Raw genomic sequence first — 24,922 nt, forward strand, 5'->3', positions numbered from 1 at the left:
GCACCGCTAAGTATGACAATATGTTTACATTTAATGAAGGTACAACATTTAAGCTCTGTTCACACTGCCATGACTTGGGATCAGACTTGTGAGGCCCCAAGTCGAGTGACATGTGAAATCCCATTTTGGTCAATGAGAGCTGTCTTAATTAGCAAAAGTCGCTCCGACTTTAGAAAAGGTTCCTGACCTACTTTAAGATGACTTCTATCCAACTTGTGCCCATAGACTTCGAGTCGCCTCCAAGTTATTCTCATCTTAACCACTTTAAGGTCAGGACTATTTTTCAGACTTGTTGTTTACAAGTTAAAATATTTTTTATTTTTTTTTGCTAGAAAATGACTTGTAAAAAAAATATATGTTTCTAAAACCCTAGAGAATAAATTTGTGGTCGTTGCAATACTTTGTCACACCGTATTTGTGCAGCGGTCTTACAAGCACACTTTTTGGGGAAAAAAATACATTATTTTTTAATTAAAATAAATAAGAGAACAGTAAAGTTAGCCCTAATGTATCTTATATTGTGTAAGATGATATTATGCTGAGTGAATTGATACCCAACATGTCAAGCTTCAAAGTTGCGCCTGCTCGTGGAATGGCAACAAACTTTTACCCTTAAAAAACTCCATATGTGAAGTTTAAAAAAAAATTCTACAGGTTGCATATTGAGTTACAGAGGAGGTCTAGGGCTAGAATTATTGCTCTCGCTCTACCTATTGCGGCGATATCTCACATATGTGGTTTGAACACCATTTTCATATGCAGCTGCCACTCAGGTATGCGTTTGCTTCTGCAAGCGAGCTTGGCGGGATGGGGCACATTTAAAAAGGTTTGATTTTTTTTCTTATTTATATTACCTTTTATTTTTACACAGTTTTTTTTTTCTTTTTTAAATGTGTCACTTTTATTCCTATTACAATGAATGTAAACATCCCTTGTAAAAGAAATAAAAGCATGACAGGACCTCTTAAATATGAGATCTGGGGTCAAAAAGATCTCAAATTTACACTAAAATATAATAAAAAAATAAAATAAAAATAATTCTCTTTAAGAGCTATGGGCGGAAGTAAAGTTTTGACATTGCTTCCGCCCTGCAATGGTATGGAAATGGATGGGGGCCATCTTCCCTTCACTTATCTCCATACCACAGATGGGAGCAGATGCAATTGACTCCGCTGCTGTCTGTGGCTCCGGTAAGCAGTGGAGGGCTTGCATGACGGGAGGGGGCCCTCTCCCGCCGCCGCCAATAAAAAAATTGATTTCACTGCGAATACGCCCGCAAAGACCACTTTCATTTGAAAGTGCCTGCTGAAAAAGAGGATACCGGGGTTATGGCAGCTAGCTGCTGCCATAACAAAGATATCCCCTCTTCAAACAGCCAACGTATAATGACAACGGGCGGTCCGTAAGTGGTTAATTGATGTGATTTGGATCCAACATTACAGGAAGATTTCCCACTCATTCCCTGATGTTGTATTGAAGTTACATTGCTAGAATCTTTTTATATGGACTATAGACTGAAGGACTTATGAATAACTGGTTGTGGAACGAATCATCTGAGTTTCCATTATTTCTTATAGGGAAATTCGCATTGATATACGAGTGCTTTGGATTATAAGCACCTTTCCGAAATCAATTATGCTTGCAATCCGAGGTTTTACTGTAAGGCATCCATGCCATTTACCCCCTTCTGGTAACAATGTTATGTCAGATTATTCATTTTAAGAGGTTGTGTGCAGATGCAAATGTTATTGACAGTTGCTGCATATCAGCCAACATGTATTGTAGATTTTACAAGACCTTAACACCACCTTTATAAGAGGTCCAAATTCTATTCAGAAATTCTTGATACATTACCTTTCAGCGGTAGAGTAGCTGCGACTAGATTTCAGATGGTGCTAATTTTGGCAAATTATATTTATAACCCAAATACACAAAAGAGTGGCTTATAACCCAACATAACATTAACATCACCCTAAGGAGGAAAATGGCCGCCGCTGTCCCTCAACTAGCCAATATTTTTTTCTGATTTTTTTCCCTCAATCTGGCTTAAAAAGACCACAAACACATCTACAAGAGGTATTAGGTAATTGTCTCTAATTGAAGATAAAAAAAAAATATTTACATATTTTAAAAAAATGCCATAAAATCAAATAAAGACGGTCTTTAAATAAATAAAATATTGGTCAAATAGCAAGTAGTCCCAGGCGGCATCCATACTGACACAGAACACACTGCTCAAGGGATCGCTTTCCCTTGTCATTTCACATAAACTGACAATTTCTTCATTGTTTTCTTCATAAAACCTGCAGTGTCATCAGAGATCTCCAGAAAATACTGGTTGTGTCCTTCAAGAACTCAGGAATACAGTCCTTCATGATGAGGGCTTTAAACAGCTCACTTCTTGAAGGGGGTGAGTTTAGTGATTGTGTTCCAGAATGGAGACGTCTTTCTCTTGGGTTCTGCCAGGGCAAAGACTTGCTGCTGGGGAATGCTGGTGGGTACGGTAATGTGTCGCTGGTGGATAGGATGCAAATTCTGATGGGGCGGTACTGTTGGAAGTCCATTGTAAGTAACACCTGTGACAGAAACCAGTGTTAAAAGTGTCATTAAACCCACATCATTGCAAACTATCAATACATTCTGTATTATATGCAGTTTATACTCAGTCACTATAGGATTCATTTTCTGTATTCTGCAAAAAACAAAAACAAAAAAAAAAAACTGGTTGATCCTGCTGTTCTCCATCGCCCCCTGTTGATCATGTTCCCAATGCAGTTGGGGGATTTTGCAGAGCAGTGTTGGCACCTCTGCACATACTCAATTTTCTGTTCCAATGCTGAGCATTTCCTCTCTATCACATCTGAGCAGCTCATGTGACTATATAGAGTCACACAAGTGGGCATATACACCGTGGTAAATGACAGACCACTACCTCCCTCCTCCTCCTTGCTTACTAACCACCTAAACACAATGGGGGTGGGATATTACATGTAGATTAATGGAGGTTTCAACTCCCTCTTATTCTAAGATACAGGCTGGAGGGGTGTGACACAGCCTGTGACTGGCAGAAATCCACCTACACCATGTCATTGCCAAAATATAATAAAGACTTGATTTCAAATATATATTTGTATGACAATTTATAACAGTTTATTGATCTGAAATATTTATTTTTACGCTTCTTTGTTAATTTTGAACATGCGACTAGTAATAGAGGGTTAGAAGCTCCTCCTGCTTGTGCTTCCCTGTAGACAAGCTGGGAAGGGCTGGATCATATGACAGCCGTATATTGGATTAGAAATGGGTAGACATTTTTTTTTTTTTTAATTAAAATAATTACAGTGCTTTCATCCATCTACAGAAAGAGAAGGCACAATGTAAATTAGAGAGTGTGTTTTGTATCATTTTAAAATGTAAAAATAATCAGATTAGCATGTATAAATTGTCTAGTAAAGTGATCCCGTACTGTGCCCACTCAAGACATTCCCTCGGCTGCTCATGCCGAAAAGCTGGCTGACCTACTAGCTAAATCCCTACAGCCACCAACATCCTTATCTTCTGATAGAGACTGAATAAAGCTCTCCAAACATGGTGTGATTTTTATTTATTTTTTTAACATTTGTAGAAAAATTGTCCTTTCTTGCCACTTATGAGTCAACTCATATCTTTTAGAAGCCCTTTAAATTTTATCCAGACCTCATATTTGAATAGCATCCCAGAAATTAAACAGGTTTAATTACAATATGTACAATTACAATTTGTTATTGACAAAAATCACATTTACAGTTATAATTTCATTAATTCGAGACAATGTTTTAATCCTGCTCCTGTGGTCACTGCAGTAAAAAAAATGAACATCAATTTGACCCCGCTAACCGTTAGAAAATCAATAGAAGGTTCCGAAAATGAACAGCTTTGAACAAAATTCTATTTGTGTATGGCCAGCTTAAACTTATAAAACAGTAAAACCTTGGTTTGAGAGTAACTTGGTTTGAAAGTGTTTTGGAAGACAGAATTTTTTTTAAATAAATTTCGACTTAATATACAATATATAGATATACAAGCGATGTCTTGATATACAAGCAGCGTCATGTCACAACTGAAAATAAAAGAGAAGAGGAGCCTCTAAGTGTAACAATACAGTTAATGAAGGTACAACATTTAGCAACTCACATGGTTGATAAATAAAAAAGGGACATCTAAATATGCAGGCATCTGGGGTAAAGATGTTCATATAGACCATCCTCCGCACCGCCATTGATGTCATCCCTTCCATGCTGCGCTCCATGAGCAGTTCAAGCCTCATTCTCAGAACGCTCTACTGCAGGGTGGTCTTCCCGGTCACGATAGCAGACAGCTTTACCCTGGATGTCTGCATACTTAGATGTGCCTCTTTTAATCATCAACCATGTGAGTTGCTAAATGTTGCACCTTCATTAAATGTTACCATATTGCTACACTTAGAGCCCTCTCTCTTCTCTTTATACTCTGGAGCTCCTGCTGGATTTCGCTTCTAATCCCCTTATGGGGCTTCCATTTATGGAGGGACATTTTATGGTTACACAACCTATCACATTGCTATAAAATTTTTATATGGACTATAAACTGAAGGACTTATGAATAAATCGTTGTGGAACGAATCATTTGAGTTTCCATTATTACTTATGTCGAAATTTGCTTTGATATACAAATTCTTTGGATTACAAGCATGCTTCCGGAAAAAAATATGCTTGCAATCCAAGGTTTTACCCGTGTTTACTGGTTCTAGCTCTTCCCACACATCCTTGCCAATATACACTGGAGCATGCATGAGGAAACAGATCACAATCCTGTTTAGAGTCTGAATTGGTCTATAGCATATTATATATACATTCTAATTATATAAAATCCAGATTTACGTTTGCACAGTTTAAGGTTCCCTGGCCAGCATTTGTAGTACATAGTTTGATTTCATTAGTTGTCACAAGTTTCTCCCTAAGGAAAACATGTCACGAAGGGTACATGTGACCTGCAGTTACTGAAAATGCTAGTTGCCTTTCTATGGCTTCAATACTTTGAGCCACTGACTCAGAACACAGATTTAGAAGTGAGATCAAAACTCTTGATCTGCCTGCTTGTTCCTGGTCAGGGATGCCAAAAGCATTACAGCCACTGGATCAGTAGACAGCCAGGCAGCTAGTATTCCTTGTAGCTCAGAAATGGGTGCCTATGCAATTCACTTATGATAGGTTTCCTTTAAACACAGCAAATAATATTTTTATTTAACTTGTGCATTTTAAATGAAAATCACTATGGCATTGGAATATAAAATGTTTCTCATATCTAATGTTTCATACACAGCTGAACAGCTGCTTGGTAACAGTAAATTGCTGTGCGACTGTCAATGAACTGTGATTTCCTCCCACTCACTGGCAATTGCAATCTTGTTTTCACCCAATTATATGAATCTATGCTGGATGTTAGAGTGCCCGGGTCATAACCAGCCTGAGGCTTTGTCTAGGTTGGGAAATGGGTCGCTGGGAATACGGGAAATATTTAAGCACAGCATGAGCAGGCTAAGCATGCATTGATTTACAATGAAACTTTAATCAGAAGCCGTGTAGTAATTCCCATTACTGCTGTGAGCTGTGTATGTATTCTGCTATCTTGTTTTCCAGCACAGATACGACTCTCTTCTGGTATTATACTCTACTAGAAGTCTATTCACTTAGCTAGAGCCAAAGGCTTTAAAGGTTCAGTCCACCCAAAACTGAAGGTTTAGTTATGACTGGATGTAAGCTTGCAAAGCGCCCATTTTCATTTCTTAAGATTGCCAGCAGCGAAGTCTCTGCACTAGAATTCCCAGCATTACCCTCCCTTAAGCTAAAGTTTTTGTCCACCAGAGTCAAACAGGGATCTGTCTCATCCGCCCATGCATTGCGTTTCATCTGGTGGGGATACTGGTGATCATTCAGGCTCCTGTCAGCCTCTCAATCATCTAAACAAAAGGAAAAAAAATGGCACCGGTCTCTGTTCTTCTAGAAGTTATTTCTTTCTTTTTTGGCTTACATGCAGTCATAGCATATAGAAGAACACAGACCAGGTGCCATTTTTCCTTTGTGTTTTGTCTACCTGAGACTTCCTGATAAAGACTGCAACAGAGGAAGAGCTGGGAACGGCAATAAGAGCTTCTTCATTCAAGTCACCTAGAAGCAGCTGTTTCAGTCTGATGGCATCTAATATCTGTGTTGGGTGGATTGACCCTTCAGATGAATATAGAGAAAAGGAAGCTATGCAGTATACTTGCATATTTGTATCTGTTAAAAAAATCATCAATTCAATGTCCAGTACTAGAAAAAGTATGAAGATAGATGCCCATTGCCAACTGTCTGAGACAGGTTTTCGTCTAGATGACCATTAGGGTTCTATAGGATATAATACTGGGATAGATACTCCCAGACCACCACTGCTGGGGGTGCTATTGGCCAGGATTAAAATTTGTATGAAGAGGGGCTTATACCAAACGGGAACATGGGTGGACTTTCCATTTAATGGCAGATACTTGGTGGCTTTGCTTGCACGTTCTGTAAAAGGTGAATTTTGGCAAGCAGTTCTGACTCTAAGGCCCCTTTCACACTGGGGCGGTTTTCAGGCGCTACAGCGCTAAAAATAGCGCCTGAAAAAAGCGGCCCCCTTCACTCCAGTGTGAAAGCCAGAAGGCTTATATGCAGCGGCGCTTTGCGCGTGGTTTGAACCCTTTTTTCGGCCGCTTAAACGACGGTGAAGTGCCGCTAAAATAGCAGCGCTTTACCGCCAACAGCCGCACTGCCCCAGTGTGAAAGGGGCCTAAGTGCATTCTCAATGACAGGGTAACTATTGTACTATTGGATAGATAAGCTTACCATGAGGTACAAAAAAATAAATTTTGAAATCCTTATCTGCTGCCACCTATACGTCACATTGCATATTGTTTCTTCTTCATGTTTTCTCCCTATGAAGCCCCATACACAGGATCAGATTTTCTGCTGATTTGTTTCTTCAGATTTACCAAAAACATATAATATGAGGTCAAACTTTAGGAGTTTCAATTTGTATGCAATCTGGCAGGCCCTTGCCCTACATGGTTTTGGTAAATCTGAAGACAAAAATCATCAGAAAATCTGATAGAGTCTATGGGGCTTTAGTATCATCTGCGAATTGGCCTCTGAATACAAAATTTCCCAGCCCTGGTATGTGTTTACTGATAATGGGTTAAAGGATGGTATAACTTAAATAAACTGACTGGATCGATATTGTAACCCTCACCTTTCATCTTTCCTTGTCTTGATTTCCTTGCATTGCACATTGCCTGTTTTTTCTGGTCTTCTGTAAATTCCATTCCTGTAATGATAATAATGAGATTGCTCTTATTTTATTTTATCATTATTAATATTTTATTTTATGCTCACATATAATTTTATTTAATTTATGCTCACATATAGATTTAAGCTGGCATAATGCACTCAATTTATTTCTTCCTGTTCCTGTTGGCACCCTACCACCCGACATCCTTTATTTGAAAATACAAAGGAGCTGGATGAAAACTTGTTGGACAAACAGCAGCTGCATCAAATCAGATGCAGCCATTACAAAAGGACAGCACAGGTTATCTGGGCTACATCAAAATGAAAGTGGTTGCAAAGGCTGAAGATTTTTTACCTTCATGCATCGTATCAATCACAGCCAGTGAGCCAATGAGGAGGCAGGGCCGAGCCACAGCTCTGTGTGTCTCATGGACGCATAGAACAGCGGCTCTGAGAAAACACAGCAGTGCCCCCATAGCAAGTAGCTTGTTATTGGGGGCACTGGCCAAGGGGGAGGAGCCAGGAGCGAAAGTGTGGGACCCGCGAAAAAGGAGGATACGGGCTGCTCTGTGCAAAACCACTGCACAGAGCAAGTAAGTAAAACATGTCTGTTATTTACAGGTCTATAAAAAAGGAAAAAGAAAATGGACCTTTATTACCACTTTAAGCCTCTAAGAACCAGAGGAATCCAAACACAACAAAACTGCCCTTGTGGAAAGATGTATACATTCAACAGTACAGATGGCTATTCACAATGATCTATAAAGCTTGACCTTCAATAATAACTGCAGTAACCTGTAGCAACTAGTCCAAAATGATCTCTCATTCTTCTGAAGGAAGCTGAAATATATTTTTGTTTGTTAAGGCTGGGTTCACACCGCTGCGGGGGGAGAACCGGATGTGATTCGCACAGCAAATCACATCCGATCTCCGTAGCGCTGCGAGTTCAGCCATACAGATAGTATGGCTGAACTCGCAGCGGTCCCGCAGCAAACTCGCACGGGACCCTTTTTTGGGTCCGCAACGGAATCGGATCGCATGGGGGTTCACACCATGCGATCCGATTCCTGTGCGAGTCGGCAGATCGCACTGCGATATGCCGACGGATCTGGGGGTGTCATTAACATAACATTGACACCCCCAGCCGTCCGCATAGGGCAGTGTGAACTGCCGGCGGGAGGTATGCGATGCGGGAAAACGCCGCGAATTTGCGGCGTTCCCGCATCGCAGCGGTGTGAACCTAGCCTAAAGTTGGTTATAGATGGATTGAAATTCAGCCAGGTCATCAGGGGCCGATTAAATATTAATCCATGTACGGTCAACCCCAACTGACTTCTGTCGAGCAGGAATGCTGGAAAACTTCTATTGATCAGCAGCTGCAGCCACTGATCAGTGTATTGTGACAGTGGGGGAGTCTTGTTGTCAAAGTACAATGTCACAGTGGGGAAGATTCCAGGACCCTCCGATTCCTCTTGTACCAAATTGTAATGTAACTGTAATGTCTGCCCTCATGTTGTAAAGTGCTGTGCAAACTGTTGGCGCTATATAAAACCTGTATAATAATAATAATATAATAATAATATCCACACACTGCAGGTGAAGTTACAAAAAACAGTCGCTTCCAGAGCTAATAGGTCTTCTAAGGTGAGGAGTAGCAGATGTCAGATAAAATGGCAGTGTGAAAGATATATGGTATACCAAAACTAGGTGGATGCTGCCTTCCTCAGATGGGGTAATCCAAAAGGAACTACAAAAAAAACAGATCTGAGGAAGGGGGTGTGCCCCCGAAATGCATTAGCTGTACCCAGTGTTCTGTGCATGTTCAAGTACTGTGTTTATGGCCTTTTTAGCTGCATTTTGTGAGTACCCACTTTTATACAAAAATCTATTATTAAATTATCTCTGGTAATGCACTAGGTGTGCGCGCCTTCCATTTCTGTTTTTCTTGTACTGCAAGTGAAGTCATTAACTTTAGATACACACACATCCACGGTCACTGACTCAAAGATCGGCATGACAGCCCAGCCACTACAAGAAATAGAGGTTTTCAATGGCTGCCTTCATATTTTGTCTCAGTACAGAAGTGTCTGCTAAAGGCTCTCTCCTCCAAAGCATTAAAAACGTACAGTCGGTGAATGTGATGTATAAATAAGGACACTTTGTAGAAAAAAAAAAACCTTTTGACAGTTGGATCATGCCTTGACAGCTGACTTAATTATGGTCATCACAAAGCGTTTTAGGCATGCTAGGGAATGCATATGGATAATTTGGTTGTTCTTTTCTTCCATTGGAATGGAAATGCTTTCTATGTGTGCCTGCAGTGTTCTCCCTAAAATGTGTTGGTTAAAAAAACAAACAAAAAACAGAAAATAGCTAGGGCACATCACCACTCATGGCATCGAAGGCAGCTTGAGATTGATGATCATCACTGGGGCAAATTTCTATGTGTACAGACGTCAGAGCACCCTATCCAAACAATGATCAGCCAAAGTAGTTGGAAGGTTTGTTCAGTCGTCATCCTACGGGGACAGTGCAAAGATATATCTACCCTGCAGGTACAAGGAGATGTAAGGAACAGACGTATGAATACTAATAAATAAACCAGCAGGCTGCTGCACTCTGGAGTGATGGATTTCAAAAGCAAAATTGTAAAACCCTGTGATAGAATCTAAAGATTGATTGCCTGCCCCATGTTTGAGAATCCTAATAAAGAGGAGCCTTCAGGACACAAAACCAATGTGATGAAAAGCAGAATTTACCTGCCATGGCCAGAGAGGATGAAGCGATGAGCGGCGGTGTAATGATCTCCTGTGCTCTGATAAAGCCCTGGACTTTATAAATACTTATGGGGCCGTGGGAGTTCCTTGATACACCAACATGCTGTGCTTACATAACTTGGAGCATAGCAACAAGGATTCCAGGAAGAAGAAAATAAGAACAAGTCAGGCATGACTCAAGTTTACCACATACATGAAATTCCACGTATGATTTCCCATTCCAGGGGTATTCTAGTACGGGAAGGAGATTTTACTACTTTGATGATCAGATAGATCTTGCTGTGACGGGGAAAATCCAAATTCCTCTGGCAATAAAACCAACATATTCTGGAAGTTCCCGACCCAAAGCAGGACACCTCACCTGGAAGCTGCCATTTCCTAGATCAAAGAGACGCTCCAGTGTCACTTAAACTGGAACCATCGTGTGAGTTGTGGCTGCTTCTATCAGACACTTTGCAAGTAGGGATTTTTCTTCATAAGCAATTTCTATAAAGGGAGCTTGTCAAGACAAACAAAGAGGGCAACACTGGTGACCTTTCCTTCTAAAAATGTTGGTTGCCCAACTTTCAATCTGAATACACATATTCACTTGGAAGAGGTATACAAGGACCTCTTTAATTCCTGACTTACATACGTTTGTTAAAGGGTGTTGAAAAACTTGTTGAGAGCCCCGCTGTCAAAATACAATATCCCAGTGGGGATTCCGCCACTCACCTCATTTGTTTGGATGGAAGAAATGGTTAATTTATGTTCTAAAAAAGAATAAAAATGAATAGTCTATGGCTAGCTTTAGTGTTACAGAACCAAATGATTCGAAGAAAAGCTAACAGCCATCTGGTCAACTATTAGGTCTTCCAGTCTGATTGGCTGAACATAAACTACTGTAGAGTGTGAATGTACCTGTCATTATGGAATACAAACGTGAACTGAAGGCCAATACATGTTAAAGACCCATTGAACTTTCAATTTATATCCACTAAATACAATCCAGGTGCATCAAAACATTAGAAGCGCAAAGTTTTACTGTTCATTTTCTTTAACCGTAGTATTCAACTATCATATAATATCTTTCACAACTACATTTATTTTAAATGACTGCACCTGTAATGCTATATTTTACCTTTTGTTAGATTAAAGTGGTTTATAAAGGCAGAAGGTTTTTGTTATCTTAATACATTCTATGCATTAAGGTAAAAAAGATTCTGTGTGCAGCAGCCCCCCCACATACTTACCTGAGCTCATCTCAATCAAGCGAGTGTCTCGGCTGCCCGAGACTCTCTCCCCTCATTGGCTGAGATGGTAGCGTGGTGCCATTGGCTCCTGCTGCTGTCAAAATGAGCCAATGAGGTGAAAGAGGGGGTGGGGCCAAACCACAGCTCTGTGTCTGAATGGACACACAAAGCAGCCGCTCAGCTCGGGTGCTACCATAGCAAGCTGCTTGCTGTGGGGGCACTCAGCAGGATAGAGGGGCCAGGAGCGTCGGTGGGAGACCCAAGAAGAGGAGGATCTGGGCAGCTCTGTGCAACACCACTGCACAAGAGGCTCCTCCTCTTTATCAGGTGCCCCCACAGAGAGCCACTTTTCATGGGGGCACTTAGAATACCAATGCTCTGTCCATTGACACAGATAGCAGGAATTGACCCGCCTCCCGTGTCACTGGATTTGATTGACAGCAGAGGAAGCAAATGGCTCCTGCTGCTATAAAACTATCTAATGTGGACCCGAGACAGTGGCTGGAGCTTCTGGGCTCGTGCTCGTCACTGGAACAATCGGGTTTAGGCAAGAAAATGGGCAGTCTGGGGGGCAGCTGAAGCATAGGTGGTTTCTCACCTTAATGCATTAAGGTGAAAAACCATGAGACTTTACAACCCCTTTAAAAGAAGCTGCTGACAGCTTGGTGACGGCACAGTATAATCCAGAAGTCCAGTAGTATCCATGTCTCGATGGGTCAGGGCTGCTTTGGTGGCAAAATGGAATGCTTTGGCAGCAAAAAGAGAACCTCCTCAATATTAGGTAGGTGGGTCCAAAAGCTATGGCTGAGTTGTGTAGCGATTATATTGCTCTCATGACAGGCCATGCCATAAACCTATAGTGTTTGCATATAGCTGTCCTGTGCCTCTTCCATTATTTCTCTAATGATATATAAAAAAATAAAAAATAAACAAAAAATAAAAGGCATCTCATAGGAATTAGACTGGCCATACATATGAAGATCAGATTATACTGGGCTTATATTAGCAGTTTGAATGAATCTGGAGCTTAGTGAAGGTCATTCTAAAAACATAATTACTGCAAGTCACTTTTTCACCAGGTTTTATAAAGTTTCATCTTAAAAGGCCATCCATGGAAGATTCACATTTGGCTTCCTGCTACATAGTACTGATCACCAGCAAGGTCTTCCTGGCTTTTGGTAAGAAGTACCGTATACAAATATTATCCATGTACTGTACTGCGCTAATTTTAGTACCCATCTGTCTGCTGTGTCTGGATCCATCATCATTGTGTATAAGTAAAATAAAATGAAAGGACGACGCTTACAGTATGACAGATGCGAACATACATAGTTCTACTGATAAGCACAATGATGCTCCAGCGCAATAATGGAAATCATCTTATCAGTAACTTTTACCATTCTGTAACGGAACAGATGAGCCATGTGTGCGGAACGTGCCAGGATGAATCACACACCTGCCAAAAAAGGAGTTATTTTATGAAATAGTGAGCAAAGATTTAAGTGTACACACTGCTGTCATGTGTAGATTCATTCTCTCCAAATCTGGAAACGGTTTCTGGACTTTTTTGGAAAAATCCTAATTAAGTCAATTAACTCCCATGTACTTGTGTGGGAGTGGTGTCATTTCAGGTCAAAAAACAAAAAGAAAAACGCCCATCCCACATATGCGTTTTTTTTGTGCGTTTTGCAGAAACGCACTACAGTCCATTTAAAAATTTTTTTATGGTACACATTCACATCTATGTGCGTTTTGCGGCCGGTACATTTTTGGAAAGGGCCAGAAACTTTTTTTCCCGCATTTTGCATGTAATAGACGTCAATGGAATTGCACCAAAAATGCAAGCGTTGTGTTTGTGATGTGATTTTTAAAGTGTTTTGCGCGTTGTGTTTTTTTTTTAAATGTTTAAACACTGTATATAGCTGGTTGCTAAGAAGGGGGCTGGGAAGCTGGCCACCACTTGACACCCGATGAGTCATCAGCTGTCAGTGGAGTTCCCCGCTGACAGCAAAAATAAATGCTGTGGGGTCCCCTTCCAGGTCTATACCAGGCCCTTTGGATCTGGTATGGATTTGGAGGGGACCCCCATGCCAAAACAGAAAGAAAAAAAATGGCGCCCCCCCAAAATCCATACCAGACCCTTATCCGAGCATGTAGCCCGGCAGGTCAGGAAAGGAAGGGGACGACCGAGTGACCTCACCCTCCTGAACCATACCAGGTTGCATTCCCTCAACATGGGGGGGGGGCGTGGTGGCTTTTGGGAGAGGGCTCTGCCCCCAAAGCACCTTGCCCCATGTTAAGGGCCTCTTCCCAACAACCCTGGGCTGTTATCAGGGTCTGCGAGCGGGGGGGTTATCAGGATCTGGAAGCCCCCAGATCCCAGTCCCCCCCTAGGAGAATGGGTATCGGGTACATCTTACTCCTACCCATTCACCCCAAACAGCAGTGAAATGTTATTAATAAATAAATAAAAAATAAAACACACCAAGAGTTTTTTTTTTTTGACAAATCCTTTATTAAAAAAGCCTGGAGCCATCTTCTCCTAGAGCAGTCTTCCTCGCCACCGGTTACCCGCTGTCTGGCATCTCTTATATAGCCATGGGGCATGGCCATCAGATGACGTCACCCAGAGAGCCCACCCCTCGTGATGACATGTGATGTCTCAAGGGGAGGGCTCTCCAGGTGGCATTGGATGGCCACGCCCCATAGCTATATAAAAGATGACAGACAGTGGGCGACAACAAAACAGAAGACAGAAGCCTTAGAAGAAGAGCGTCCTTTTTTGTTTTTAGCGGGTAACCGGCATTGGGGGAGAAGACAGCTCCGGGCTTCTTTTTTAACCACCTCAATACTGGGCACTTTCGCCCCCTTCCTTCCCAGACCAATGTTCAGCTTTCAGCGCTCTTGCACTTTCAATGACAATTGCGCGGTCATGCTACGCTGTACACAAATGAAATTTTTATCATTTTGTTCGCACCTTTAAAGCTTTCTTTTGGTGGTATTTATGCACGACTCAGTTTTAAATTTTTTTGCGATATAAGCGAAAAAAAGAGCGTCAATTTGTAAAAAAATATATATTTTCTTCTATTTTAAAAGAAACCCCCAAAAAAAAATCGAATTTTCTCATAAATTTAAGCCAAAACGTATTCTGCTACATGTTTTTGGTAAAAAAAAAATTCCGTTAAGTGTGTAATAATTGGTTTGTGTGATCACGGACATATGTACGCAAATCTTCATGTACAGATGTGCAGATAATCATTGGGACATGTGATTTTAGTGGGACATATGTGGAAAACAGGTGTTATTATTTGGGGACATGTGTTTTGGGGACATGTGTGTTTACATGTGTGGTGACACTAGACTGGTGATCGAGTAAAAAGCTGTAAAAAACAGCTCATACTCACTGATCATCAGCCAGCTGCAGCAGTCCCCTCTCCTCACTGAGGACTACTGTGTGAGGAGAGGAGAGCCGATTGCCTAGCAGCTGGCTCTGTGTTTACATCACATGATGGCTGTGATTGGACACAGCCATCATGTGATCAGGACGGGCAATTACAGAGCCCTTCTGCCGATCTGTGATGCACAGTGTCCGCGTGACACGAGCGCATCGGGATCGCGCCGCTGCGTGGGCACGTGCAATCCCCCTCCTTCTGAGGGACGTTCCTGAACGTCCACTCAGAAGGAGAGAACGCCCACCCGGCCGTTTATATACACTGGCCAGGAGGGAAGTGGTTAACCACTTAAGGACTAGCCTCGTTTTGAGATTTTGGTGTTTACAAGTTTAAAACTGTTTTTTTGCTAGAAAATTACTGGCGGTCATTGCAATACTTTTTTCACACGGTATTTGTGCAGCGGTCTTACAAGCGCACTTTTGTAAAAAATACACTTTTTTTGAATAAAAAAAAATAAGACAACAGTAAAGTTATCCCAATTTTGTTTTCATATTGTGAAAGAATGTTACGCTAAGTAAATTGATACCCAACATGTCACGCTTCACAATTGTGCCCACTTGTGGGATGGCGTCAAATTTTTAGCCTTAAAACGTTAAAAAAATTCTACAGGTTGCATGTTTTGAGTTACAGAGGAGGTCTAGGGCTATAATTATTGTTATCGCTCTAACGATTACGGCGATATCCCACATGTGTGGTTTGACCACCATTTTCATATGTGGTCGCTACTCATGTATGCATTCTCTTCTGCGTGAGCTCATCGGGACAGGCCGCTTTAAAAAATTCTATTTATTTTTTTCACCGTTTAAAAAAAATTAAAAAAATCGGGTCACTTTTATTCCTATTACAAGGAATGTAACAGTCCTCATAAATATGAGATCTGGGGTCAAAAAGTCCTCAGATCTCATATTTGGACTAAAATGCAATAAAAAAAATAAATAAAATGTTGTTATTTGAAAATGATATTGAAAAAATGTCCCTTTAAGACGTATGGGCGGAAGTGACATTTTGACGTCGCGTCCGCCCCCTGCTATAGTATGGAGACGAATGGGGTGGGGGGGTCATCTTCCCCTCACTCGTCTCCATACCCGGCCACGGAAAGGTCCCGATCGCCTCCACCACTGCCGACGGCTCCAGTAAGCGTCGGAGGGCGCAGCAGAGTGGCGGGAGAGGTGCGCCCGCTGCTCTCCTGCGCCCTCCGCTGCTTACCGGAGCCATTGGCAGCAGCGGAGGCGATCGGGACCTTTCCGATAACGGTGATCTTGCGGTGAATCCGCCACAGAGACCACCATTATTGTTAACGCAGCTCCTGGAGAGATGGATACTTCAGGGCGGGATCTGGGGGCCCCCTTGTTAAAGGGGGCTTCCAGATTCCGATAAGTCCGCCTCAACAACCACAGGCCAGGGAAATTAGGAAGAGGCCCTTGTCCCCATCAACATTGGGGCAAGGTGCCATCACCCCATGTTGAGTGCATGTGGCCTGGTATGCTTCAGAAAGGGGTGGGCGCTTGCTTTTTACATTCAGCTCTGCGCGCGCCCACCCCCCAAAGCACCTTGCACCCACGTTGATGGGGACAAGGGCCTCTTCCCAACAACCCTGGCCGGTGGTTTACGGGGTCTGCAGGCGGGGGGCTTATCAGAATCTGGGGTCCCCTTTAATAAGGGGGGCCCCAGATCCTGGGCACCCCCCTATGTGAATGGATATCGGGTATACCACACCATTACCCATTCACTAAAAAGGCAGTGAAATGTAATAAAAAAATAAAAAAACACACACACACACACAAGAGCCCGTTTTTGACAATTCCTTTATTAAGAGCTCTGTCTTCTCCCGGTGCCATCCTCTCCGCCACAGTCTCTTCCCGCCGGCATCTTCCCCAGTGCCTGTTCTCCCGCTGCTGTCTTCTTCCTCAGTGCCAGTTACCCGCTAAAAAAAAAAATTAAAAGCCGCTGTTCTTCTGCAGCCATCTTCCTCCATTGTGTTGTCTGCCATCTGTTATATAGCCATGGGACGTGGCTTTCCGATGACGGCAACAGAAGAACAGCGGCTTTTAAATTTTTTAGTGGGTAGCCAGAGGCGAGGAAGAAAGCGGCGGTGGGAGAGAAGGCATCAGGGAACATGGCCGTGGGAGGAGATGGCGGCAGGAGTAGAAGACGGCGGTGGGAGAGACGGCAGGAGAAGACGGAGGCGGCAAGAGACAGCGGTGGAGAGGACATTTCACTGCTTTTTGGTGAATGGGTAGGGGTATTATGTACCCGATACCCATTAACATAGGAGGGACCGGGATCTGGGGGCCCCCAGATTCCAATAAGCCCCCCCCCCCGACAACCACCAGCCAGGGTTGTTGGGAAGAGGCCCTTGTCCCAATCAACATGGGGGCAAGGTGCTTTGAGGTGGGGGAGCATAGGGCTGAATGTAAAAAAACTAAATTGCAGAGAAAAAAAAAAAATGGTGTGGGGTCCCCTCCCCAGCGTGCCATCCAGTGCATTTTTTTTCTGCATCAAAAACGCATGGATAGTAGGTTATATGGTTTCCAATGGCATAGTTCACATCGGTGTGGTCAGTTCCAAAAAAAAAAAAGAACATCCTGCATTTTTTCTGCACTGAACTCTACTGGAACAGGGTAAAATGCACTCGAAAACACCTAAGAAACACACACCAAAAAAAAAATAAAAGAATGCACGTCCTTAAGGAGAAAAAAAAAAGGGAAAGAACGCATCAAAAACACACACATGCAGAAACACATCCAGACTGCATTTCTATGGTGTGAACCAGCCCTTAACGGGAAAAAACGTGTATGACATTACGTACCCAAGTTGAACCCATATCTTATCTCCCCTCAATTGGGATGGCTGCAGTATCTACTGGATTATATGATAAAGGGTGTTTTGTGGTTAGTAAAATATCTACCCCCATAACTGAAAATATTTCCCAAAATATATCAGTTCTGATAGAGATAAATGTGGAAAGTTTCAGGAGTCCAAGTAACATTTAATGTGATTATTCATTCTTTTTTTTCTGTGTTTTTTTAGTTTGCAATGGAATCTTATATTTTAGGGGTGATGGTCCTTTAAGCAGCATCTGTGCACTCAGCTTTGTTAGGGATGTGGTTTGTTCTTGGATATTATTTGGTGTCTGCCGATCCATCGCTGTCACTAACTAGATCCTCCACCACATTCTGGGAGCTCCAAGTTGCACAAGATTTGGATTTAGAAACTAGTTCAAGGTACAACCCCTTCACATCCCACAATGCAAGAGCTTGTTGACCCAGACGATGCTGGGAAAGAATTGGCAGGCACCTTAAAAGTTATAAAACGATGGAGCCTGCTTTAAACGTATATATTTTTTGCTCTGCACGAAAATACCACTTTTTAACAATGCTTTTGGCTGCAAATTTCCAGTACAAGTGAATTGCAAGGTTTTCAAACTTTTGTCGCTGTAAAAAAAAAAAAAAAATGGATGGATTTGCAGTTTGAGATTAAAGTCCATATGAAAACATTGACAACACAAATTAAAGCGGAGGTTCACACAAAAATTGAACCTCCGCTTTTTGGCACCTTTCAGAGGGAGGGGGGTGCAGATACCTGTCTAAGACAGGTATTTGCACCCACTTCCGAGCATAAACTCCCATGGCATTCTATGCCTCTTCCTGTCCCCAGCCCAATGGGAATGGTCCGCGCTGTCTCTGGGACCCGTGTGTGTCCCAGCAGACAGCGCGGACCATTCCCATTGCGCTGCACAGCTCGCGCATGCGCAGTAGGGAACCGGGAAGTGAAGCCGCAATGCTTCACTTTCAGATTCCCTCACCGAGAATGGCGCCAGCAGCAGCCGAGCGATTGCTCGGCCTCGGCTGCCGACATCGCTGGACTTCAGGAAAGGTAATAGAACCACTGGGGACAGATCTTGCACTCTGGTATAGCATCAATATCCCTCCTTCTTTAAACCATTATCTGTTTCCTGAAGTCTCAAATTTTACCAGCAGGCCAACATAAAACCGGAAACCATATGCAGCCACATGATAATAATGGCTACTCCAGAATACAACTCCCACAGGAAATGCAGAATACATACGGACCAAAATGTGACCCTAGTAACAATATTAAGATTAAATACTATGCTGTCACAATGATGCCAGGGCCCCCTTGAAGATGAAGGGTGCCTATATATAAAACATCTGTAGCGCCCTGCTCCTGATGAGTAGACGCCATTGTTTTTTTTTCAAATTTAATTGTCTGAAGCTGTAGTTTGGCTCAGACTAATTTCTATAAAAGTTCTGGTTTCTGTACCAGTCCAGCTGGGTTGCACTGATTCCCACTTGACCGTAGGTGTCGCTGTCACCGTCGGTGGGTGTGGAACAACAGCAGGCTGGATGCATTGAATGCCACCTCTTGCTCGGAAATAGTTCAGTGGGTGTGGTTTCCTTGCTGTGTATTCTGGGAGAGGGTATTTAAGGTACCGTCACCATTTTTTTTGTATCTGTTTTCCCAGGGCCCTGTCTTGGGGTCCACTACCCCGACCTCATGGCCCTCCTGGGAATGTCTTGGGGCCTGCTGATCCAGGGGTGGTCTTGTGCTGTCTCGCCTGCGTGGAGATGCCAAGAAAACTGAGAGGATCCAGGGGAGAACTTCAAGTGGAGGACCGAGCGCAAGGCTGGTGTCTCTGGAGGAGCCTGGAAACTCAGTTTGAGGACGCAACCCGGATCAATATCCTTACAGTATCACCGGGTCGGCTGAAAGAATCTGGTACTGTATGGTAGTTCTTCCTAAAAACTCTCAAGATCTCGAAGTTCAAGTGACAAGTCTGTGGCAGAGACTTTGTTGAGCATCTCATTGGCTGCTAGGTCAAGTGAGAGGGGCCTATCCGGCGACTGCTGGATCCAGTCTGTGGAGCAGTTTGTCCTCTGGATCTGATTAATACCTCTAAACCCAACGGCAACGATAAGCCCGAATAAAACCAGCAGCTCATTCGGGGGTTAGTGCTACACATCTATAAATTTTAGTTATAGATGAATACTAGTAAGAAGATGTACGCACCTACTTATGCGCATGCCACTCCTACAGTGAGACATCTACACCGTTCCATGTTTCTACATGCATATCATTGCATCCTAAAGGGCACTGTACAACCCCACTAAATTGTATCTCTCTGTTACTTTAAAGAGTATTCAGCAGGAATAGCTAGTTTCCCACTTGACTTTGCTCTGGCCAGGGTAGGGAACAGAATTGGGATCACTGGTGATGAGGCATTACTGCTGCAGAACACATGACTAACATATTTCTTGAATGCATTTTTGTCTTGATCAAATAAAACATACCCAGCATAAAAGGTAAGAGTGGATTTACAGTGGATATATAAAAAGTCTACACACCCCTGTTAAAATGCCAGGTTTCTGTGATGTAAAAAAATGAGACAAAGAGAAATCATTTTTAGAACTTTTTCCATCTTCAATGTGACCTATAAACAATACATTTAAATATTTTAGGCGGAGGAAGTAAAAATAAAAAACTAAAATAATATGGTTGCATAAGTGTTCACACCCTTAAACTAATACTTTGTTGAAGCACTTTTTAATTGTATTACAGTACACTTTTTGGGTGTGAGTATCAGCATGGCACATCTTGACTTGGAAATATTTTCCCACTCTTTGTAAAAACACTCCAAATCTGTCAGATTGCGAGGGCATCTCCTGTGCACAGCCCTATTCAGATCACTCCACAGATTTTCAATCAGATTCAGGTCTGGGCTCTGGCTGGGCCATTCCAAAACTTTAATCATCTTCTGGTAAAGCCATTCCTTTGTTGATCTGGATGTATGCTTTGGGTCGTTGTCATGCTGAAAGATGAAGTTTCTCTTTATGTTCAGCTTTCTAGCAGAAGCCTGAAGGTTTTGTGCCAATGTTGACTGGTATTCGGAACTGTTCATAATTACCTCTACCTGGACTAAGGTCCCTGTTCCAGCTGAAGAAAAACAGCCCCAAAGCATGATGCTGCCACCACCACTATGCTTCACTGTGGGCATGGTGTTCTTTTGGTGATGTGCAGTGTTGTTTTTGCGCCAAACCTATCTTTTGTAATTATGGCCAAAAAGTGCAACCTCGGGTTCATCAGACCAGAACACCAATTTTCCCACATGCTTTTGGGAGACTTCAGATGCGTTTTTGCTCAATTTAGCCGGGCTTGGATGTTTTTCTTCGTAAGAAAAGGCGTCAGTCTTGCCGCTCTACCCCATAGCCCAGACATATGAAGAATACGGGAGATTGTTGTCACATGTACCACACAGCCAGTACTTGCCAGTATTCCTGCAGCTCTTTAATGTTGCTGTAGGCCTCTTGGTAGCCTCCCTGATCAGTTTTCTTCTTGCCTTTTCATCAATTTTGGAGGGACGTCCAGTTTTCGGTAATGTCACTGTAGTGCCATATTTTCCATGGTATATCTAATGCCTTTGAAATTCTTTTGTACCCTTCTCCTGACTGATCCCTTTTAATAATGAGATCCCTCTGATGCTTTGGAAGCTCTCTGCAGACCATGGCTTTTGCTGTAGAATGCGACTGAAAGTTCTGAAATGATTTATTAATGGCCCAGCCAGAGCCCAGACCTGAATTTGATTGAACATCTGTGGGGTGATCTGAATAGGGCTGTGCACAGGAGATGCCCCCGCAATCTGACAGATTTGGAGTGTTTTTACAAAGAGTGGGCAAATATTTCCAAGTCAAGATGTGCCATGCTGATACTCATACCCAAAAAGTGTACTGTAATACAATTAAAAGGTGCTTCAACAAAGTATTAGTTTAAGGGTGTGAACACTTATGCAACCATATTTTAGTTTTTTTATTTTTACTTCCTCCACCTAAAATATTTAAATTTATTGTTTATAGGTCACATTGAAGATGGAAAAATTTCTGAAATGATTCATCTTTGTCTCATTTTTTTACATCACAGAAACCTGACATTTTAACAGGGGTGTGTAGACTTTTTATATCCACTGTATATACATTGCCTCACATATTTTAACTCTAACTTTTATTTAACCCCTTGATAAATATGGTTCTAATATTTTTTATTTTATAAAATGTGTGTATAACCGGGATGAAGGCAATATACTAAAACCTCGAAATGTGTTGGTCAAGATTACAAAAAAAAAAAAAAAACATCTTTGAAATAGGGACGATTCATCCATCTTTCCTGTATAAGGAGATTCCTATCAAGATTAGAGTAGCGCACTCATATACAGAAGTCAGTTTTTGATTCTAGCCAATGACATTTGCCCATAAACTAAGTTTTAAGACACGCCACAGATGTACTCACCCATATCTTTGTCATCTTGGACACGCTTTCTCTCATCCAAAAATGCATGCAGCCATCTCTGTTTGTCCTCTGGCTTCTTAGCACAAAATAAATGGACCTCTTCAGTCTCTTTATTTACCATTTTAAAAGCATTTTTAATGTTCAGATTGAAGTCCCTGTCCTTTCCGTCCTCAACGTCTGTAAACTCCATCTCATCCATGTCTATGCGGCCCTTGTAGTACAAAATGTCTCTGCGTAACAAGTCCTTTTTGCAGAACACCATCTGGTGGTCAAAGAGGAAGAAAGTCCTTTGCTGACTTTTGCCTTGTTTGAAGATCTTTGTCAGTTCTCCTGAATAAATGAGCTCTGAGCTTCTGGCCAAGAGGTCTTGTCCCTAGATTAAAAATAAGAAAAACGAATCACGTTTGGGAAAAAAAATCCAGGTCTATCCACACACAGCTGTCAACTATGGTGCTCGGGAATTATTAAATGTAACTACTTTACTACAATGGAAGTGCCATTGTAGGATGGGGACAGCGGTGCCAAGTTTCCCCCAAAATGGCCACTAGTTGTCAATGTAAACACTGTATGTGTATACGTGGGGGCTTTGACCCAATTACATAGGGTCTATTTTATTTGTTAACCCAATACATCCTTTAAAGTGGAAGTAAACCCATGGATTTAAATAGTTAAAAAAAAAAAAAAAAAAAAGGCATGCCGGGAATGCTAACTGCACATTGGCTGTGCTCTCAGCCATACTATCAAACCATCCAATGGCTGGTGTCATAACGAATCACATGTGCAGCACCATAGCAGTTGAAGATTAAACAGAGGCAAAGATGGCAGCTTCCTTGGGTGAAAACAATAGGGGAGTTTACTTCCACTTTAAACAGGGTACCTCTACAACTGAACAATAATCCACAAACAAATATGGAGGGGACCCCTACAGGTCACCACGCAAACCAGAAGTTGCATAGGGAGAACAAACCACAGGATTTTAAACTAGAAAAAAAAAAAAAAAATCACAGATTGGCAAAAAATATATAAAGGCAAAATAGCTAATTCTTCCAAGCACCACTAGTTAAAAGCACAATGGACAACGTTGTCACACACATACAACACAACAGGGCCTTATACTCACATACACGCATAATGCAGATGAACCTCTTGTGGTTAATCCCTATTCCCGGACCTGGGAACAAAACAGAGGGTCTGGGGTCCAGGACAATGCATGCCTAAAATAGAGTTAATGCACCATAAGGGTGCCTCTGACTCCACTATCCTTGGGATCACCCACTGTCCCTTGATCAGATCCAGGAAATGGGAGAAAAGACTAGAGAGCCCATCTGGGTAGGGATGACCCCATGCTGTAGCACAGCATGCTTTGAATCTGCATTCACATGGCCACCTATATAAGGACAGTCTCATAGCACCTTTGGTCTTTCACCATCAATTAGCCATCAGGCTCATAGATGAAAAATCTGATTATATTAGCCCACAATCAGTCAGAGGATTTGTTGTTCAAATTGACCTCACACTCCTTAGACCCACTCTCACAATCCTGGCAGTGTCTGTAAACGGGACGGTAAACAACAGTGGTTTGCAGTTATGTACAGCTGACATTGTCCACAGACAACATCACGCTTGAGCTTACCAAGTGTGTACCAATCAATGCACACTGGAATTGCAAGTAAATGGATAAGAGTTAGGGGCTGCCCAGAGGCTCTCATCAGCCCTGACGAAGCAAAAAAGTGGGCATATGTGAAACGCATTGACGTAGGCAGCACAGCAGGGTCCTACGCTCCAACAAGTCCAATGATTCAGTGTTCCTGGAATCGTGACTTTTGCAGACCCATTGGACTACATGCATGGTGTGTTAAGAGAGTATACACGTAGCACGACATGCACCACAAGGTCAAAAGTGCGACTGGAGCACCACCTGTGGGAACAGTTACCATGGCTTACTGTACCTACACCTCACCTGCATTTAAACGTAGGAAAGGACGGAGGAGACATCCAGGTGCTGTGGAGTGGCGAGAGCCTCCGGCAGCCCCTGACAGCTGTACATAACTGCAAACCACTGTTTACCGCCCCAAGGCATACACTGGCAGGATGGTGTGAGTGGGTCTAAGATGACTTTCCTTATTAGCCAGCGATTGTTCACACACCAGCAATGCTTTAATCACCCAGAGTAACATCAGGTCGATTCGAGAACCAACCAGGAGAGACTTTACCAAGATATGACACAGTACCTTAAAGTATGTAAAATCAATTTGAACAACCACTCTGGTGGTTGCGTTTGACTGATTGTGGGCTGATATAATCAGATTATTATTACGAGCCCCATTAATTAATAGATGGTGAAAGACTGAAGGTGCTACAAGACCTTATATAGCTGGCCATGTAAATACAGATTCAAAGCAAGCTGTGTTACAGCTCTCCTTGGATGGGAGGTTCAATATAGGGCCACCCCTACCCAGCGTAGCCCATCTCTAGTGTTTTCTCCCTATTTCCCAGATCAGATCATGGGACAGTGTGTGATCCTAAGGATAGTGGAGGGAGTCAGAGGTGACCTTATGGTGCATTACCCCATTTTAGGCATGCATTGTCTTGGACCCCAGGTTCGGCACTAGGAATTAACCACAAGAGGTTCATCTGCATTACGCGTGTATGCGAGTGTGGGGCCCTGTTGTGTTGTATGTGTGTGTGACAATGTTGTCCACTGTGTTTTTAGCTATTGGTGCTTGGATGAAATTGGCCATTCAGACTTTTTATATATTTTTTTGATAATCAGTGAATTTTTTCAATAAAATAAGTTTTTTATAATCCTGTGGTTGGTTCTCCCTATGCAACTTCTA

The 24,922-nt window shown here is 42.3% G+C and overlaps 1 protein-coding gene across 5 annotated transcripts in view; it reads right to left on the reverse strand.

Annotated features, from left to right (window-relative positions):
• Positions 1 to 2,079: 2,079 nt before the first annotated feature.
• SPATA13 (spermatogenesis associated 13) overlaps positions 2,080 to 24,922 on the reverse strand; it is a 116,391-nt gene continuing 93,548 nt past the window's right edge. For all 5 annotated transcript variants that reach the window (XM_077484035.1, XM_077484034.1, XM_077484037.1 and 2 more), the window contains 3 exons: positions 22,086 to 22,458; positions 7,285 to 7,359; positions 2,080 to 2,576 (listed from right to left, as the gene is read on the reverse strand). In XM_077484035.1, coding sequence (XP_077340161.1) covers positions 2,395 to 2,576; positions 7,285 to 7,359; positions 22,086 to 22,458 — 630 coding nt within the window. In that variant the 3' untranslated portion in view covers positions 2,080 to 2,394. The remainder of the gene's footprint in view (positions 2,577 to 7,284; positions 7,360 to 22,085; positions 22,459 to 24,922) is intronic.

This window comes from Lithobates pipiens, unplaced genomic scaffold (genome assembly GCF_037356315.1).
Source record: "Lithobates pipiens isolate NorthernLeopardFrog02 unplaced genomic scaffold, aLitPip1_a1.2 Scaffold_16, whole genome shotgun sequence".
Taxonomy (NCBI): Eukaryota; Metazoa; Chordata; class Amphibia; order Anura; family Ranidae; genus Lithobates; species Lithobates pipiens.